The sequence below is a fragment of the Perissodus microlepis genome, chromosome 2 (assembly GCF_051167445.1).
Source record: "Perissodus microlepis isolate ML-2025 ecotype Zambia chromosome 2, ASM5116744v1, whole genome shotgun sequence".
In the NCBI taxonomy this organism is placed as follows: Eukaryota; Metazoa; Chordata; class Actinopteri; order Cichliformes; family Cichlidae; genus Perissodus; species Perissodus microlepis.
In genome coordinates, this window is record NC_140462.1 from 26631319 (window position 1) to 26651341 (window position 20023).

At 40.5% G+C, this 20023-nt stretch overlaps 2 protein-coding genes across 2 annotated transcripts in view; one reads left to right on the forward strand and one right to left on the reverse strand.

Moving 5' to 3' along the window:
• pcgf3 (polycomb group ring finger 3) overlaps positions 1–13039 on the reverse strand; it is a 76320-nt gene extending 63281 nt beyond the window's left edge. The window contains exon 1 of the mRNA XM_084953804.1: positions 12918–13039. The gene's annotated coding sequence lies outside the window, so the exon portion shown is untranslated. The remainder of the gene's footprint in view (positions 1–12917) is intronic.
• A 4338-nt stretch (positions 13040–17377) lies between these two features.
• Positions 17378–20023, forward strand: part of slc49a3 (solute carrier family 49 member 3) — a 23300-nt gene continuing 20654 nt past the window's right edge. Inside the window, exon 1 of the mRNA XM_084953829.1 lies at positions 17378–17820. Within this exon, the coding sequence (XP_084809955.1) occupies positions 17659–17820 (162 nt within the window). The 5' untranslated portion in view covers positions 17378–17658. The remainder of the gene's footprint in view (positions 17821–20023) is intronic.

Consider the following 20023-nt stretch of genomic DNA (forward strand, 5'->3'; position numbering starts at 1 on the left):
ATGTAAAAACTTGACCCAGCAAAAGAAAAGAGAAGATACAGAAGGTGAAAGGAAAGACTGGCAGAAACTGAAAGCCCAGTCGACCGTTCACGCCATAGAGAAATAACGATTTGGGTTATTTACATTACCTTAAAGCAACAAATTTGTTTACTTACTAGTGTAATGCAACCAGGAGATGCAAACAGGTTAAAATGGAACCAATCTTTGCAACAGAGGCACAGAGGAGAGACAGGAGTCTACTGCCACTTTAAATTTTTTAAATCATTGAGGAAAATGCCCCTCAAAGTCAATCTGAGTGGTTTTGGGTTTCTTATTTTATCCAAGCAACAATCCAAAACCAATAGAAAAAGAGTCCAAAAACCAGAGTTTGCATGAAAAATGACAGAAACTATGGGGAATTTTATATACATATTAGAGATGGCACGATACCACTTTTTTATGTCCGATACCGATATCATAAATTTGGATATCGGCCGATACCGATATGAATCCGATATAGTGTGTTTTTTTAATCAATAAAACTGTTTTTTTTTTTATACTCAAGTTTAAAAACAAACAAACACTGAAGCTATTCTGTTATACCTGTATGCAAAAAATACACTGCACCCAAAATATTTCATAGTTCAGCAATGCTGATCAATCTAATAAACTTAAACCTACTCCATCCTCCCTATTCTGGTATTTTAAAGAGTACTCAGCAGAAATATTAAGCAACCCAACTAATAGGGTTGCAAACTCCCAGCAAAAAAAAAAAAAAAAAAAAAAAAAAATGGGAACCACCTCATGATGCTAAATCGACATAATCAACTTTAATTTGATACAGTGTGAAAAAAATACACAGAAATCAATTATCTTTCAAGAATAATTAAATAGATTCAACATCTTTCTAAAACAGAACTGCAGACTGCACAGAAGGAAAAAGTACTAGCTTACTATATTAGACTTAACATTTACTATATACAGTAATGGACTTCTATATATTTTACATCAGATTAAAACTTTGGGTGTAAGATTCAGATAATTATTTATTAAAAGCTAGACATTTTAATGAGAATAAGAAAGAAAAGTATGTCTTTGTGCCCCCTTTCCCCTGTTCATGCCCTATCGGCCCCCCTGGCTAAACTTTGCTAGATCCGCCCCTGCACAGTTACCAGCCGTCAGCTACGCAGAAAAAGATCCTGGTGTAGAAAGTAAAATTAAATAAATTCTAACAACAGATTATCAAGCTTAAAGGTGCTGCTGTTGTTCAGCCGCTGGTTTCCTCTTTCTGGCGCGAAGTGGGTGATAAACAAACAAGAGAGACGGACTCTTGACAGAAAAGCCGATCAGCTGATCACTGATCAGTTTCATGATTGAAGTAGCAGCAGGAGAGGGAGGGGGAGAGAAGAGGCAGGCGCTCCATATATCGGTTGTTGAGCTTAACGCTGGAATGCTTTACAAACATTCAGAGATGAACTTACACACTTGCTTTACTTCTCTCTGGGATAACTTTCTCGGAGATGAAATGGCGGTTTGGTAGCCAGGCTCCAAATACACAACCAGACCGCTGACAGGTCTCGCACGCCACAGCCGCTCTATCACGTGACCACACTGCTCTGACGTGCTACTGTTATGAGCCGAGTTACGCCATGTCGCAAGTTTTGTGAGGTGCTTTTTTGATGTTTAATGGATCGGATTGCATTTTTTATTTCTCTCCGATATCCGATCCAGTAATTTAGGTCAGTATCGGACCGATACCGATATGTAATATCGGATCGGTCCATCTTTAATACATATCTTCCTAAAGCTCTAACCTTGATGGTTTCACAGCCTATTAACCCTTATCACCAATTAACAAGACCTAAAACTGTAATTTCTGTCTTATACCTTTACACCTGAAAATAAACATCCACACCCTACTGAGAAAAAGGTCTCCAGGTCAAAGAGGTGCCTCTTCTGATGGTGTTAGGGGAAGGAGACAACCAACCTTTACTGAGACATCGGCCACTTCACTTTAAATAGTTGAAGACAAGGTATAAGTGGCAAAACAAAATTATTTTGAAGTCCAGGGGTCTGTTCTTCGTACCTCGCTTACTACATCCAAGATCAAATGACACATCCAAGATCAAATCATCGCGCCAACTTTGAGCTCGCTATTCCAGTTCTCCGAACACACCTGTTGTTGACGATTAGTATAGCTGGATGAAGTAATGTGAGATCACTGGGTGGCTTAAAAGGGGCTACGCATCGATAGTAGAAACATTGATCGGCAACCCTTTGATTGGTCGGTGAAAATGTCGAAGGAGCGCGCTCAGTATTTTTCGGCAGCAGAGCAAGAACTCTTGATTGAGGGATTTCAGGAGTTTCAGAGTTTAATTAAAACGTAAGGGAACACTGCAAAGGCTGCAAAAGCAAGGAGAGAGGGCTGGCAGAAAGTTGCTGACAAATTAAACTCGTAAGTAATTTATTATATTATATTATATTATATCCTCTTTCACATTAGAGCCACAACAGGACCCACTAGAACATGGGAACAAGTAAAAGTGAAATATAAGAATAATCTACAGAATGGTAATATTTATCACTTATATTGCTTTTAGTCTCTTGAAAAGAGACCCTGAAATAATCTGTTTGTTTGTTTATAACAGCAACCAAGAAAAGGGCAGAGCAAAAAAAGACAGGTGGTGGTCCTGCACCCCCTCGTCAACAAGTTGGTTAAGTAAATAACACCCTCACGGGAAAATCGATATCTCTCTATGAGCACACTGTCGCGCTGAGCTAAAGGATCCTGTCTATCCCGCAATATACGATGAATTCTGAAAACTCTCCTTATCAATCTTGCACCTTCCGCAATGGGTTGCTCGCGTACAAACGGACAGGACATGGCTGCGACAGACTTCCCAAATCCACCTTCGCTTTTATAGCCGTGGTCTCTCATCTTGATTACACGAAGTAATTTACTATTACTACTCTAAAATATGAATTACATCTGACATAATCAAATACATGAAATAGAATGATTAATAGTACATTTCCCTTTTTTTAGGAAATGACCTGTATGTATCTGTATGAAATCAATAAAAGAATCAAATACTGCATTATCTTTAGTTACATTGATAATATTCATTTATGGAAAAACAGTGGAAAAATATCGCTGTTGCTTTCGTATCAATGAAGCGGACATACCTGAGTGGCCGCGATCTAATCCTGTTTACATAAAGTAAGCCTGCTCCCAAGCAGGTTTACGCTTACGGATCTGTTGCTATGACAGCAAGTCCCGGATGAGCTTCGGAGAACCGAACAATCCAAGATCACGCGAAATCGTCAACAATCAAATCCAGCTAACTTACTTAGCGAGGTACGAAGAACGGACCCCAGAGCTTTTACAACTGACTGACAGCAAGATAAATAAAGTCGATTCAGGAGAACTGTGTCTGAACGTTTTCTATCCAGTCATGGCTGTCGTTAGCACTTTAACCTAAAAAAGTCCAGCTGACTTAAGACTAAAAAGAGTGCTACTACTTTTAATCTCTACTTTTAACAAAGGGAATAATAAAGGAAAACTGAAGGACTTTAACCAAAGAGTAGCATCAATGCAATAGACGTATGTTTGTGTAGTTTGACGTGATTGGTGACGGACTGTGAAGTCACAACTTCACAAAGCACAAATTTATATCTTTAAAGTCCTTACATTTGTCAAACAGTTCAAACAATACAAAGCAACAAGACGAAGCAAAATGAAAGCAACCCATGTAAGGCACAAACTATAAACTACAACGTACTTACACATAAAACCCTCCACCGACACCATTAAAGCATAATTAAACCCAAACAATATGCCCGCTTGTAGGCACGCTGCAGTCTTTACAGGAAGGATGGAGAATCACAGCTTCACACTGTTAATTTTTACACCCATATACTTAAGACTTCCTGTTTTAGTTTCATAAATTAAAATATTCAAATGCACCAGTCAGTGTGTGGTGGAGAAGAAGCTTGCTGCAACAGGAAGAATGCAATGAGCCATTACGTGGGTTTGCTGGTTAACAGGCTGGCAGAATTGTAGTCCCGTCTTGCTTTTCTCAGTTTTAACCACAAACTGTGGGCTAGCGGCCGCGGGAAAAAGACAGGGCACGTCACACACAGATCCTGAGATGAGAGTTATTATCCGAGCTCTGTACGAGCTGGGCCAAAGTACAAGGCAAGCAAGTAATTAATACCTCATTTGGCGTGTCGACGTTCACTTAGAAAAGGCTTTCTGGGCTTGTTAAAAGGACAGAGATGCTAAACAGTAATGTCACTTGTGCCACGCTTCTTTTTGGACTTCAGGGAGAAGTCAGACCTTGGCTGACCCTTGACCGCATTTTATCAAACAGCTGACAACTAAATAAAGCTGACCTGTTAGATTGTCTGTCTGCAGCTTAGTTTGAGGGGAGAAAATCAAAACAGGCAAGACAACAGTGGTGATTCGATGTGGTCACAACCTTTTTCAAACACGTCCTTGAGTAACTTTATGCATCATAACTTTATGGATCCTTTGATTGAAAGCTGGGCGGCAATTCTAAAAAACACAAAACTAACTGAAAGTTTTGTTCATTTGTTACTTTCAAACTCATGTGGTCTATGAAGAGCTAACAAGTCACATGTTCAGCACTGGATTAACTGCCTTTGTCCTTAGGGCATGGCGATAGGTTGCTACATAAAAGACTGCAATACAACTGACAGCTTGGGAAGTTACATAATTGAATTTTGGTGATTTTACAGCCTTTGCAGTTAAATCACAAACTTCGCAGCACCGAGAGCTGCGGGTTAATAAAATCTGCTCTCCCACAGAACACACATAAAAACAGCACACTGTTGTGAATGTGGATTCAGCTGTTTAGCGGCATTAGACTTTTTATTTTGGCTGACAGGGTATAAGAGACAATATCTTTGACTAGAAACTGCTATTAAAAAGTTAAAAAACACTTGTGCTCAATTGCCAAAACAGGGATTAAGACTAGTGGTTCAGTGAAGGTCTTAATCTTTCGGTCTGGAACTGGGCTTATGCTGCATTCCAGATTACGTCAGAAGCCTGCGTGCTAATGTGGGACGCCCGTTCAGCTCGTACTACTTCGAAAGTCAGAGTAGCCCAACCAAGTTAGCAATCTAAGATGGTGGTGGTGAACATAAAGAGTAGAAAAACTGGAAAATTTTTAATCAGTGCTGTCACTGGTGTTTGCTTGAGACTCGCCAAATAAGCTACACGCAGAGCACTGACGAGACTCTTTTCATGAATGTGCTTGGATTTTGTATATTTCAGCTGCATTTTGCTCAAAATTATTGCTTTGTGGGTCCTAGTGACTATATGCCGAATGGCCAGAGAGCAGTCGGCCCCAATTCGAGTCTGACCCACGACCCTTTGCTGCATGTCTTCTCCTCTCTCTCCCCACTTTCCTGTCTATCTACACCAGGGGTGTCAAACTCAGTCCTCAAGGGCCACCATCCTGCTAGTTTTTGAGATATCCCTGCCATGCCTGCTGCTGATTACCTGAATCGGGTGTGCTTTGCCAATAAGAAGCTACAAGGTCAGGTTAGTTGGAAAACAAGCAGGACAGCGGCCCTCAAGGCCTGGAGTTCGACACCTGTGATCTACACCAGCGGTCCCCAACCTTTTTTGCGCCACGGACCGGTTTATGCCCGACAATATTTTCACGGACCGGCCTTTAAGGTGTCGCGGATAAATACAACAAAATAAAACTAGTACCAGTACCGAAAAAAAGAAGATTTATTCATAACACACGTGAAAAGACCCAGGGACACCGAGTTAACGATAAAAACGATAACAAAATAACGCTGAAAACCGATAAAAACCGATAAAAACCCTGAAAACCACACATTTCACACCTGAGCCTCAACTCTCGCGGCCCGGTACCAAACAACTCACGGACCGGTACCGGTCCGAGGCCCGGGGGTTGGGGACCGCTGATCTACACCATCTCAATCCAATAAAGGCTAAAAGGCCAAAAAAAATAAAAAATTATAGCTTCACCTTTGAGGATGGGGAAACTTTTGAGTGCATGTAGTCAGTGTTTGCAATGTGTCTGTTAAAGAAGCTGTGGTTTTTGCAGTTAACTGTCATCTTTGTACCTTTATTTTAGCATCGCTTGATAACATCTGTAACGTTAATGTTAGAAAGTCTCATCAAGCTTGCCGACCACACAAAACGTTACCAAGTCCCACCACTGGCCCCCAGGGCATACTTTGAGAACCTGTATTTTATCTATACAGATATCGCTGTTCTGAATATTTTGGTGTATATTAAGAAATATCTGTGTTCAAGGTTACTTGGCAAGACCACTGATTGCATTTTTCCTGATCATAACTTTATGGCATACAGCTACGAGGAGTTTAAATAATGAGCCTCTGGACTCCAGAGGATAATGACCATAATGATTTACGGCTGCACCTTTAGATAAAAGTTGGGTTTGTGAACCAGAAAGCTGCATCGCCATCTTTTTATTTTAACCATAAAAAGTCCTGTTCGGTGTGTAGCAAGCATCTCAAATATTGATCTTGGTTGGATATAATGTTTAGCAGTTTTTGGCTGCCTAACCTTGCAAACCACTTGCTAGTTACTCCTAACTTTGAGCCACAAGCCCGTATCCAAAAGGAACTCGATCTCAATACAAAGTCTGCACTCTCAGAGTGCTAAAATATCATTTACAAGTGAAAACAAATGCAGCAGTTTTACCAAATATTCTGAAAATCAGTCAGCTGCAGCTGGAGAGCTGCAGTATGGCTGCCAGAGGGAAGGTGACATCAACTGAAAGCACAGAAAGAGAAACCTTTCCAGAGCAGCTCTGTGCATCCGAGCTGTTAACGTACACCGTCTTCCTGTCTTCATTAAACTGGCTGAACTAACAAGTGAGTCTGGAAGCCACGCTGTGCTTGTTTATTACCCTGTCACTATGCTACATGCATCCTGAAATACTACAAACGACTTAACCAATTATTCTAACACAAACAAACTTGCGGTCGTGTCATCTACATTTAAGCAGATAACTAAAGACAAAAAGGAGAATGAGGACGTGAAACACAGGCGCCCCGTCTTTTGTTTGCCGTTTCATCCACCTGAATGCAGCACTTAGCATGTCAGGGAATGTTTTTAATCTCAACACAAAGGCAAAGCAAACCATTTAAATTCACACCACCTGTTGACAACCAGCTATTTGAGATGTTTACATAGAACAGATAGGATCTGCGAAAGCCTGAGCACAGCCATGAATCTTATCAGCAGAGCCAGCGCAGACCGAGCTGCTTCAAAAACATTCACTGCAAGTCTGTACTGATTTTAAGTGTCTCCTTCTGTCCTCTGGCCTTATGGCTGCTTCAGATAACCCACTGTGTTTATGCAATAAATGAAAAAGTCTGCCAGAAAGTCTACTGAGATTTTTTATGTGCCCTTATGTAAATAACAACACAGGAAAACAAACTACTTTCTAAATTGTGTTGCAAAATAGATAATTCCACCTGGTTCCACCCTGGGTTTGTTGGAAATGTTAAATTTTTTTCAAAGAATCTGGCTGCTGTTTGCATTGGCTAACGTTATCTATGGAGAATAACATGGGAATGTCAGACGCTGCGTCCCATTCTGTTGCTACAATAAAGCTGCTTTCAGACTTGAAATCTGGACAAGGTCAGGAGAACATAGCCAGGTTATTGGTCACAGCTGACTTTCTCACTACTGAAAAGCTCATTAGGTTTACTTGAGGCTTCTGCTGGGTAGAGTATCCAGGAGACAAGACATGTGGATTCAAAACTACTATTCTCATTCCTCATCATGTCCAATTTTCAGCAGGAACTGTACATCGTACCCTGACATGCACCTCCCAAGAAGCCCACAGCAATTATGATTGGCCTGTTCAGCACCATCGATTCCTCCTGTTGATTTCGCGTTACATTTTTGTCTCAGCTTTTTAGTTTATTAGCAAAAGAATAACAATGATCGCCTCAGTATAAGGAGTAAAAAAAAAAATTCATAGCATTAATATAAGTACTCACAAATATCAGCAGATTCCTGGCAGGAGATTGTTGATGTGTGTGATGTGTGTGCCTCCTCTTCATGTGTGAAAGCAGCTTGTAATCACTCTAAGATCTGATCACACTAGAAAAAGATGCTGTTAGTGATTAAGTGACAACAACAGCTCCTGTTGTGTGAAACGACCTATGCAAGACTTTTTAAAAAGCAATAAAAGAAGAGAAAAATAAAACCCTTAGTTGAAGAATGTAAAGCAGTTGAAGCACAAACACACCCTCAACTTTCATCTTGTGTTTCGATCTCATTTGGTTTCATTTTTTGTGTCTAGACACTGGTTTTGACTTGTGGTCAAAGAAATCCTGGTTTAAAGCTAAATGTACTGTTTTTCAATATTAAACAGAAACTAGAAAACTCAATTTTCTGGAGCCATTTGCACACATGCGCTGCAGCCCTGAGTCTTTCCAGGAATTAATGACTGGAGTGGTTGTGAAAGCGCAGATGTTCGGTGCAGTCGGGTTGGACATTAGCTGGTATCTAACCTGCCAGCTTCCTTCTACATAGTCCATATTGGGATGAGTCAGTGTGCAAAAAGCACAGCTAATAGACCGGCACATTCACCACTAGCAAGCTGGTGAAAAGTAAGCAGTCTCCTGCATGCTCCATCCAGGCTCCTCCCCTCACCTAAACCACATGGAGCATGGAGCATGGCTGAAGTGGATTATTTCCTGCTGCGTACTACATGTGATACTGGGAAAAGCATCCCAACCTGATTCCTGGAAAAATGCCCAAAGCTTATGAGTGAAAACTGCTCAGGTGAGACCTGTCCCAAATTCCACTCTACTACAAGGAGGCAGCACTACTTTAAAAAATAATTATAGGCCATAATAACAACCTCAAGTTTACATTTGGCTGCCCTTGCTAGTAGGCACCAAAAATATCAGTCAGTTAAATAATTGATTCTTGTTTCATTAATGTACAACACCAGTTAGACAGCTGCACCGGAAAATGACAGTGCTACATTAATGAGCTGCCAGAAACATCCTGAGCCAACAGGTCAACCAGCTCGTTCTGCACCTTTCCCTAAAGAGCAAAATCGCCAGTTGGTACTACAATCAAGAAGACTTCAGTGTGGCTCCAATGTGCATGTTAACCACAGCAGAATGTGACAAATTCATAAGGATTTCATGGACTACATCAGCGTTCTCTCAACTTAAAAATTAGGAAGTTATTTTGCAGGTTTAAATGGTGACATGACCGCGCCTTCAGGCCACATCAGACTGACAACTGCTGCATTATAAAAAGACAGCTCCCCTCCCAGCGATCATTAATTTCAATGACACCTCTTCCTTGACACAGAGGCATCCATGAAGCACACAGCTCCAGCTAAAAAGGAGGTGCTGTCCTGTAAAGAATGTAAGCCAATAAATTTTATAAACTGTGGTCCCCCTTTCTGGACTTCTTTGAAAGGCCCACAACTACTGTTACTGTGTAGTCCAAGGAACCCCCCCCCCTCTTGTTTTTTTTTTTTTCTTTTCTTTTATGAGTCTGTTTGTTGTTTTTTGCTTTTGTTTGTTTTTTTCTGTTTGTTTTTTGGTTTGTTTTTTGGTTTAGTTGGGCAGCAGGCTGCCAATTATTTGTTGTTTTAAGGGTTAGGGTGGGAACAAGGGGTGGAATATTCTGAAGCATTTTGTGTTATTGTATACATTGTATTGGAACCTTTGTCTAATAAAAAGACCTTTGAAAGAAAGAAGAATGTAAGCCTCCCTCAACTTCTGCTACTTCAAAAATCACCAACTAATCACAATCCTGCTTTGCACCTATCTGATACCTCTAATTTCATTTTTCCTGAAATTCCAACAGTATCACATCATCTTATCAGTATCTGTAGAACCTTGCACACACACACACTATTAGGACTGCTGCCGGTATATGACCTGTAAAGATGGGCAAGGACTGAACCAAAGGGGTGATACTGTGTCCATTTCCCATTACTGAATGTTCAAAGAAACCGTGTGAAGGAGGAAAAAGCGAAAGTAGCGCTGAAGCGGGTGAGATCAGTCTCGCTGAGCTGCAGCATGATTTGTAGGCGAGGGATTCTCCACGGTCGTTCAGCAGCTCATTTAGAGAGCTGCCCGAGATCATTTCCTGTCCAAGGAAAGAGACAAATGCTATATCTACCGGAGCTTCACTTACTATTGAGTTTTCTCATTATCAAGAAGCGCTATGCTTTAAGAGGTCGTATACTGCTCGCCTGTCCTGCAGGGCGGACAGTTTTATCAGACTGCCCAGTGGGACCATTAACATTGTTAAAACAGTGCAGAGATGCATGTTTCGGGGTAAAGAGGTCAAGCTTCGTGTTCTTTTGGCCATTTGTATCCATTAACCACTGATGAAAATGCAGAAATCTCACTGTAACGTTAGAAAACTTCGTTAGGTGTCATTGAATCCAGGTCAGAGGTCGGCGCTAAAGAAAAGCTGCAGGTAATTTAGGGTTCCCCTGCAAAGTCAGCAGAAACCCGATATGAAAGTAGACACTAAGAGGATATGTGGAGTGCTATGAAGCAACTATACCATGTGGTAAATGCAAGTACAGTTTGAGAGGCTCAGTGAAGTTAATTTAAAGTGAATCAAAGTGTTTTACAACCTAAATTAAAAGCTGGAGCTGTGACAGACAATAGCAGCAACTCACTTTAAACTGAAGCGCACAAAAAAAAAAAAAAAGAGTGAGTGAAAGCCCCATCAAGGAGAACCTGGCCTTGCCAAATGCTGCATCTCTTCCCTCTGTGATGATGTAAAGCATCAGAAAGCAGCTCAGCTGTTTAAACACAAGCACGCTGGCTGCAGGTCAGAAGAGACATCTCAGGCGAATCAAAGCCATCGAGACTCCGAAAAGCAGCGAAATTATTCACCCATTCAACATCAGGCAACGTTTTGAATCAAATGGCGTCAGTGAGGTTATGGAGGTCGACTTTCTGCTGCTGTAAGGTGCAGCTTGAATTCATCACTGGCATGATGAGCACCCTGGTTTCCGTGCAACAAAAGTCTGCTCAGTCTGGCGGCCTGTGGTTTACAGTGAGCATGAGCATTGATTTGGTGAACTGCAGATCAAAAGATGTCTAGACGTCGATGCAAGAGGGAGGCTGAATTTGTTTTTTTGGCTTTTGTTTGTTTAGTGTTTTTAAAAATGTGCCGCTGTTTTAAAAAGAAGTTAAATGACCTTCTCAGAATTTAATATAAACAATTTCTCCCATTCTAGACTTTATACACTACATTACACTTAGCCATAGGATGCATACTGGACCAAGACAGCCTTCATCTGTTCTTAAAGAGGCAAAATCCTGCTTTTCAATTCAGATTTAAAGTAAGAAAGGACAAAGTTTCCCCTCCAGCAGATGAAGACGACAACAGGCTTGTGCACATAAAGCTCTTAGTGCGAACAGCAAGTGAGGAGTGGGTTTTTTGACAGTAGGGTGGCTCCAATGCAGACAAAACGAAGGCATGATTTCACAGACTTTTGAACCTTTTTTTGACCCTTATCTAAACTGTGAATACTGGAATGTGCACGTGCATTTCTGCTCAAACATCCGAAACATGAGCAGATTTCTCAAAATGAATTTGCCTGTCAGTGTGCCCCAGGGTGGCTGTGGCTACAATGTAGCTTGCCATCACCAGTCTGTGAATGTGTGTGTGAATGGGTGAATGACTGGATGTGTAAAGCGCTTTGGGGTCCTTAGCGATTAGTAAGGCGCTATACAAATACAGGCCATTTACCATTCTTTTTAAATCCTAACCAAACTTTTAACTGTAACTAAATATGGCATATGTATGTAAGAAAATGTGATCATGCTTTTTGATTTTTCAACCAAATTCTGACAACAGGCATGTGCACATAAATCTCACTGCTAGCATCCAATTTAAGAGCACATTTTCAATAAGATGGTTGGTTACACTTAAAAACGGCTTGATTTGACAGGTTTTGACACAAAAACTTTGTCTGTGACCGTGCATATTAATTCCTAACAAAACTGGACCCACTTCTCACCTAGACACAACCTGCAATCACCCACAGCATGCCTCCCAGGCTGCAGATTCCCCTCGTGGTGTAAAGTTAAGGGAAACCCTCGCATCTAAACCTGGATTCAGTCCAACTGACTCCACCATACTAAAAGGCTTGTGTAAAGCTGATCTTTATCCGCATCTCCCCCTACACACACATACACATATGTACGTACAAATAAAAGCGCTGCACAGACTTGTTGGCTGCACGCCTTCCCCCTCACAATGTCACCCAGGGTTTGCTGCAGCAGGAGCAGGAGGAGCAGGGTTGTGAGGGGCGACATCCACCCAGAGGGAAAAGAAAAGGCATCAACTTTGTGTCTCCATTTAATCCGAACCTCACACAGATCCTCCTCTGAACTTTGGACAGCAACAACAGCAGGAGGAGAAGGAGAGGGAGGAGGTGTTGGAGGTGGTGAGCCTAATGGTGGACCATGAGCTGTTTCCTTCAAGAACATTCCAGTTCACTGGGAAGCAAAAACTGGTGTTTGGTTTAGAAGAACAACAGCATTTAAACATGACGAGACAGGCAGACAGGCTGCTGCCAGAGCCTCCTCTCCGGGACGGCTAACCGTGTGCATCCCGGATAGCATTAAAGCCACCTTTACGGCACACTTTACCCCCTCAAAAATAACCCCCATCCCCGGTCTGCAACTGCAGGGCCCGGTCATACACCACCACCACTACCACACACACACGCACACACAGGCACATAACACAACACGTATAGCGTGCCCCGTAGCACCAAGCGGAAAGAGACAAGCGAAAAATGTAGAGGAGGGGGTGCAAACCGGGACCGTAAACCGGCCACACACCCGCCGAGCACGGACATATGAGGAGGAGAAGTGCAGGTAGACGAACTAACCTGTTTGGGAGCAGCACGGTCCGTTGGATGTTAGGTTGAATCCGAGTTAAATCCACTATCAGTAAAACAAAGAGGCGAAAATGACCGAGCGGTCGCGGAACAGGCCGAAACTGTTCTCTCGAAGCGGCAGAACGCATGCGCAGAGCGGCCAAGCGACCGAGCCGGAGGCGGTAGAGTCGGGGGAGGGGGAGGGGGGAAGAGGGGCGCGAGTTGAACGAGGGCGGCAAATTTCTGAAAATCGATCCGCTGATTCTGTTATTGATTATCGAGTTGGCACCATTTTCTTTATTATGGGTTTATAAGCTGTAAATACTTTATTTATTTGAATTCTTTCATATTAATCAATAAAAATTTATAGCAACACCAGGTTGCACTTCATAGGTGTCAAACATAAGGACCGGGGGCCAGAATCGGTCCGTCAAAGACTACAGGCGGGTCAGTGGAAGGCTTTTGAAAATGTAAAGGAGTGCATGGATTTTGGACTTCTAAGTTTTATGGCATTTATTATTATGTTTTACACTACCTGCTTTAGAAATTTCGGTTTAAAAAACAGGAACATTTCCTTTGAATTACCTAACTTCATGGTTTATAAATACAAGATAGTCTGGTCAATGAGCTACCAGAACGTTTTCTGTAACTGACACATTTATCATGTAGAAAAACTGAGACCTGCTGTTGAAACACTTCTTTTTTCTTATCATAAGAAATCACGGGGATTAAATGTATAGTTTAATGTCTTTACATCGACAGAAAGCAGAGTTTCAGTGGTCCATTCCGCTTAAAAAATAATAAAAGTGATAAAAGATAAAAGTGGGAATAGTTTAGAATTTTGTATATGTTCACTTTGTTTTATTTATTCTTTTTAATGTTATTTTTATTTAAGAAGTCAGCAGTGCAGTAAAAACAAGTGCAAAGTCCAAGCTTTTGTTACCTGATGTGCTGAAATCTATTTTAATATACTTTAAATCATTATGTAGCACATACATCGCATTCATTTAATTATTTAGTAATGACTATCAAGTGACAAAAGTCTTTAGGACACAGTTTTGGGTATTTTCTAAAACTTTCCACTCGTTCAGGAAAATTATGCGTGTATTAAAAATGTTATGTATTTAAACAATTATAACCTGTTACTGTAATGTAAATAACAAATTATAATAAAATAACATAATCGTTATCATCCTCATATAGCATTCTCTGTTGTCAGCACAAACAAGGTCAGTGAGAAAGATAAATAGCTCCATGTAGCATTATTATCATTATTATCACTTTGACCATCAGGTGAATTCTTGACCTTTAAGGAGAGGTCAGAAGTCATGTGATATTTTAAATCTTTATATATGTATTTCTATGTATTGTTGATGCACATTGCGCTTCTAAGACTCATAGTTTATAAGTTATAAGAGGTTTTTGACCAATAAATCAGTAAGTTGAATTTGAAGATTTTGTTTGCCTCCAGCTCTTTTGGAAGGACACCAGGACATTAACTAAACCAGCTGAGAGACATATTCTCTCCAGCGTATCCTGGTTCTGCTTGGGGTCCTCCTCCTGCTAGGATATGCCCAAATCACCTCACCATGTAGGCATCATCAGCAAACTGAAAAATGGTTCCTTTTGGATTGTCACCTTATTGCATCAGAGGGGTTTGTGATACTTGACAGCTCCCATGAGCTGTGTTGTCAAAAGCAATTTGTTTCTGGTAGGCTCTCCTAAGGGAAACTCCACCAGGACTTCATATGGCCTTAAGTGAAGCACAGGAGCCCATCTTTATGGGGGCCCTCTTCCCACAGAAGGTTAGGTGCTATGTGGATGAGGCAGTGGCCCTCATCCTGTGTTCTCCAGCATCCAAAACTGGTTCCAGGGCAGCAAACCATCAATTTTTCCAATTGTTCTTGGTCAAATTACTTTTGAATCTTCCTTTATTTTGGGTTCTATATAAAATAGTCTAATCAGTTCTCAGTAGAAAATTTGTTGAGGTTGTAAAATTGTGCTTTAATTTCTCTATGTAAACAAATAAACCTCCATCATATTAAAATTTAATAGACAATTCTTTAAAATATTGTATGGTTTTAATTTTTTTTTCTGTCTGTTGATTAATGTAGGGTCCTCTTCTTCTTGCACAGAAATTATGAAGCTGGAAGCCAAAAGGGACCCTGCACATTGCTCTAAAAAGAGGCTAATCCAGCCATGGAAATAAGCCAGTAATAAGAATAAGTTTTGGGGATGCCAAATTGTGGAAAATCCTTCTTCTTTACAGCCCTTTTGTTTTTAAATTCATAAGTGAGACCACCTGCAGTGCACTCTTAAACACCTACCAGAAATCTGGATCAAAATCTGTTTGTCAAATTGCTTGAGATTTACAACAGCAGACTTCAACGATGATCTGTACAAGATCATAAATGGCTGTTTATTATTTATAAAAAAAACCCACTTATTATTGGTTCACCCACATTTTTAACTGCATTTCATTTTAGTCATGATAACAGCTGTCCCTGAACTTACAAATGTCTTCAGGTAAATGGATAAAATAACACCTCTGCAATTTACACCAGGTGAAATAAATGAAAGCAGAACTGATCTGATCTGATTTCTCACTTTCTTTCCACGCGACTTTCCTGCGAATCAGAGCTGCAGAACTGCCACACTGAGTCACAGAGGGTTAAAGAGAGGGCGGAGCCTGTGGTCATGTGCCGTCAATAAGGACAAAAGAGTGAAGAGTTCTCACTCTGCTCCTGCTAAAAGAAAAAAAGTTTCCAGTAGTGCAATGGTGAGTCACGTTGACTGATTCGCTGACGCAAAGACATTCCTGGGCACACAAACTTGTTACAGCACAGCACATTTATTTTGTGCATGCAAAAAAAACCCCCGAAATTACAAATTTACCTTCATATAAAACTGCTTTACACCTTCATTTAGACACGTAAATGGCAAAGACTCCACTTTTGATTAGTTTGATTAGTCTAATTTGCTTCATCAACATACAAAAGACAATAACTTGTATCTCAAGACTGAGTTAAATACATTATAATTTCAGTGCTATGATTTAAAAATGTTTTCAATGAATGGAAGTCTTTTCACTGTGTGTTGTTTGATTTTTACATCAGTTTTTAGAATAAATAGCTAAAAAAAACAGTCTTTGTCACTTTAATAACAAATTAGGGTACTAAATTTTAGTTCTGCATTCATTCTTTTCTGTCATGTTAGTCATATTTCTGATTACTCATTAATAAAATAATAAAATAACATAATTTGCATGTCAGCGCTGCTTTTTGATGGCAAGTGTTACACATTCCGCAGGTGCAATGTGAACGACACTTGAAGCCTGAAGAAGTGACCTTTGCCAGTTTATGCTGTGGTGCAATATGTGGAATCGTTGTGTGCATGCTCATTTTTTAATCTTGTTGACACAAATTTAACTGTCGCCACTTAATAGTCCCCCCCGGCTACAAACTTAGTGTGGTTCATGTAGACTGGTCACATCTGCCAAGCTGATCAAGTCCATGGGTGAGACCAGCAAAACCATTGCATGCACATGTATGCTAAAATGTATGGATTACAGAGGATGGAGAAAATCCCTCAAAACCCTCAACAGTAACGAACAACATCATTACTTCCTTATGATTCAACCTTAGATCTGGAAATATCTTAAATTTACATACATTTTAACACCGATGCAGGGTGCAATTTAGCACTGTTTCATCACAGCAAAAACAACTTCCTGGTTTAAACCACCTGGCCACTTGGGGCCTTTCGGAGTTAGTTTGCATGCTCTCCTTGTGGTTGCACACGTTTTCTACAGTTTCCTTACTGTCCAAACATACATGCAGATTAACTGTCTCTAGTTGGGTTTTTGAGAGTGTATAATTATCTGTCTCTCTGTATTAGCCCTGTGATGAACTGCTTACCTGCCCAAGGTGCACCCCACCTTTTGCCCTATGTCATCTAGAACAGACTCCTCCTGCAACCCCTAACGGCACATGTATTTAAGAAGGGTGGGTGGATGGATGGAAGTGGAATGCTAGTACACCCCACAGCAAAAGTAACACTGCATTGAGTTATTAATGACTTCTCTGCAATTTGGAAATTTTGCAAAGCCACTTGGTGAGCTGGGTTGGCCCCTTTGGCAGGCCGATCTTGGCCTTTGACACCCTTGGTCTAGTCTATTACACCAGCACACATTAACGTTTAATTTATCTGCGTTTATCCTTTATTAAATGATAAACGCAGTCCAAAATTTTGCTTAATTTAATCTTTTAGATTTTTTTCTAGACTTGAAATGTATTGAGAAAAAAAACACACAGATCAATGTTTTGGAAATTATTAGAAGTGATTTATTATTTATTTATCGTTTATGAAGGCAAGACTCATTCAGTTTGAAGAACCTTTTTTTAAGTTCTGCATGCTGACAGCGCTTTTCTTCAGGGCGGAGTGCCTCATCCTCTCAGTCGAAGATCTTTGTAGCTCCCTGATTAATGTTCAGACGATTGCTGACTTTTTCCAGGCTTCAAACTGAGTTACCGGCTTCTGTGTGAGACACAAAATGTCCTTACAGTCCGTCGGGAGACAGCAGGATGGATTTGTATCTTGTTTACTTTAGTAGACATACACTATTTCTCAGGTTTCTGGGATTTTTTGACCAAAAGAGACCGAAACTTCGGTGTTTGTTCAACTTCTGGGAGCTAAGCAGCTGTTTGGCTTAACCGGTGAACTTGTCATAATACTAGTAATAATAATAATAATAATGGATAATAGCGGCGAAGTCTCCAACGACATTCGGACTGTTTACGCTGCTGTTTCCAGAGAACCAAACTCTGACCTGAAGAATGGACAGCTTTTCAAACTTTACAAGAGGAGGTGGTTTGTGCTGCTGGTGTTGTGTCTCCTAAACTGCTCCAACGCAACGGTGAGTCTGTGAAAGGTGAAACCAGGTGTGTTTATGAATACAGGTAGACACGGGACATGTGGTGTTCCCCCTATATGTTTGTTTGACTTGGTATAACTCCCCGGTGGTGATGTTAGTGTTAAACAGGGTGTGCTCAGCTCCTCCCGCAATCGTTCTCCTACTTCCTGCTTCCACGGGACTCCTCTTCCCTATGGGAGCTATTGTTCCGAGGAACAGGTGTCCCCACTTCCCGTTTAAGGTCCTCAGGCCATAGAGAGTCATTCCGTGGCTGATAAATAAGGCTGATAAGCAAACAAGATGTAAATCTGTGCAACAGGGCTGACAAGTACAGTGTGCCAGAGGCGGAGCTAAAAAGGACACATGGGGTGGCTGGATGGATGTGCATGGGATGGGGGATCCTTTTGTATCCCCCATCCCAACCACACGTCAATGCAACCATGGATAAAGGACTAATCAGATGCCCAAACCACTTCAACGGCTTCATTTAGTCTTCACGGTAATTAAAGGGGAGTTTGAAAATGTTAATCGTGTTTTCAGTAATTAAATGTTGCATAAAGCATTTTTCCTTTAATATAAGCATCCACATATCTGTGCAGAGTGTACACCTGAAACTTATGTTACAGACCCTGACCAGTGCATTTATGTGTTAGAAAAATGTTTGCTCCCATGTTTCTATTTTCATTATATCATGCTTTCCCTGTATGATGACAGTGGCCATGAGAATTGATGATATGTTGTGGTATCTATAGAAAATCTGATAAAATGAAATGAAACTAGGAATCCTAACATTCCCTAACATTATTTATTTCATTTTCTTAACTTTATTAATTAATTATTGTCCCTAATAAGACAAATAATAAAAAAAAGAACAGCAACAAACTAGAGAAGGAGCCTGTGAGTCAAGGTGCAGGGTGTGATATCACAGTCTTGTTTTTAAAGTAGAGAAGATGGAAAATCTGTAATTGCATTAAGAATTAATTTTACAACCTTGTCTGGTGTTTTATTCCACAACATAACAACAGCTGTGACTCAGACTACCTTAGTGGGTTTATTGTGGGAAGTGAGTTTTTACTCAGCGTGTCAGCGAAGTTTCCACAGTGACGGAAAAGTGAAAGCTGTTAGCGGTTGTTGTCTTCCTGCAGTCATTCATAAAGTGTGCACATAAGCTGTGGCTTCTCTAAAGCAGGTACTGAAAGAGAAGTGATCTGTAAGCCTGACGGAGCTGGTGTTGGAGTCTTTACAGAGTTAACAGGTGAACATTTCTGCCCACGGTGTCATGACAAAGAACAGAGTTTGATGCTTAAGAGCTTACTAGAATGATCAATCAAATATCAAAGTGCTGGGCCTGTAAAGTAAGTCCCTCTTAAGTTAAAGTTCAAATTATATTAATAATAATACTTAGAAAACAGAAGGTCATAAACCAGTTCTTTTAATGCAGTTTATTTCTGTTTGTTAGTTTATTCTAACAGACCTTAAAAGGTGCTACAACCATGGAAAAACATAATCCCAAGTTATGAATAATCACAAATCTAAGCAATTTTATTTCATCATCTAACAGTTTTTACAAATTGCAGATAAAAAAATTTGTTAACATATTTAAATTAAAACATTTTAAATATTGAAATTAAAGTTTCACTTGTGACAAGATTGCATTAACTGTAATCTTTGCAGATAATTTAGGATTTTTCATTTTTAGCGTGTTAGCATCGCATGTTGCCTACAGCTATAGTGCATGCCTTGATGCTTTTTAGGTGTCTGAGTCTGCATGAAATCTAAATTTAGCACAGTTTGAAACATGGAAGCGTGTGGGATTGAGAGGAAGCGATACTCTGATCTGATACGACCTATGAAATAACAAAACAGGGGCATGTGTGAAAACCGTTTCTAGAAGCATTCCTCCCTGCTGGGGACAAGACTAGCATTGTATGTTCAAATCAGCTGACCAGCTCCCGCCAGCTCGGCATGAATTAGGATTTCTTCACCGTCCACACAATAGAGGACAGGACTGGTACTGCCTTTGTGGTCTCGGTGTAGAGTTTACAGGTCAAATTCATTCAGTTTGTTTGTGTATCAGGCCAAAAATACACATATACACATGTGCTGCCTGTTTCCAGGTGAATTATAGGTTATATGTGTAGTAAAAAAAAATCATGGATACGTTCCTTTTTAAACATGTTTAAATAAGCGTGACATTGGATTCTGT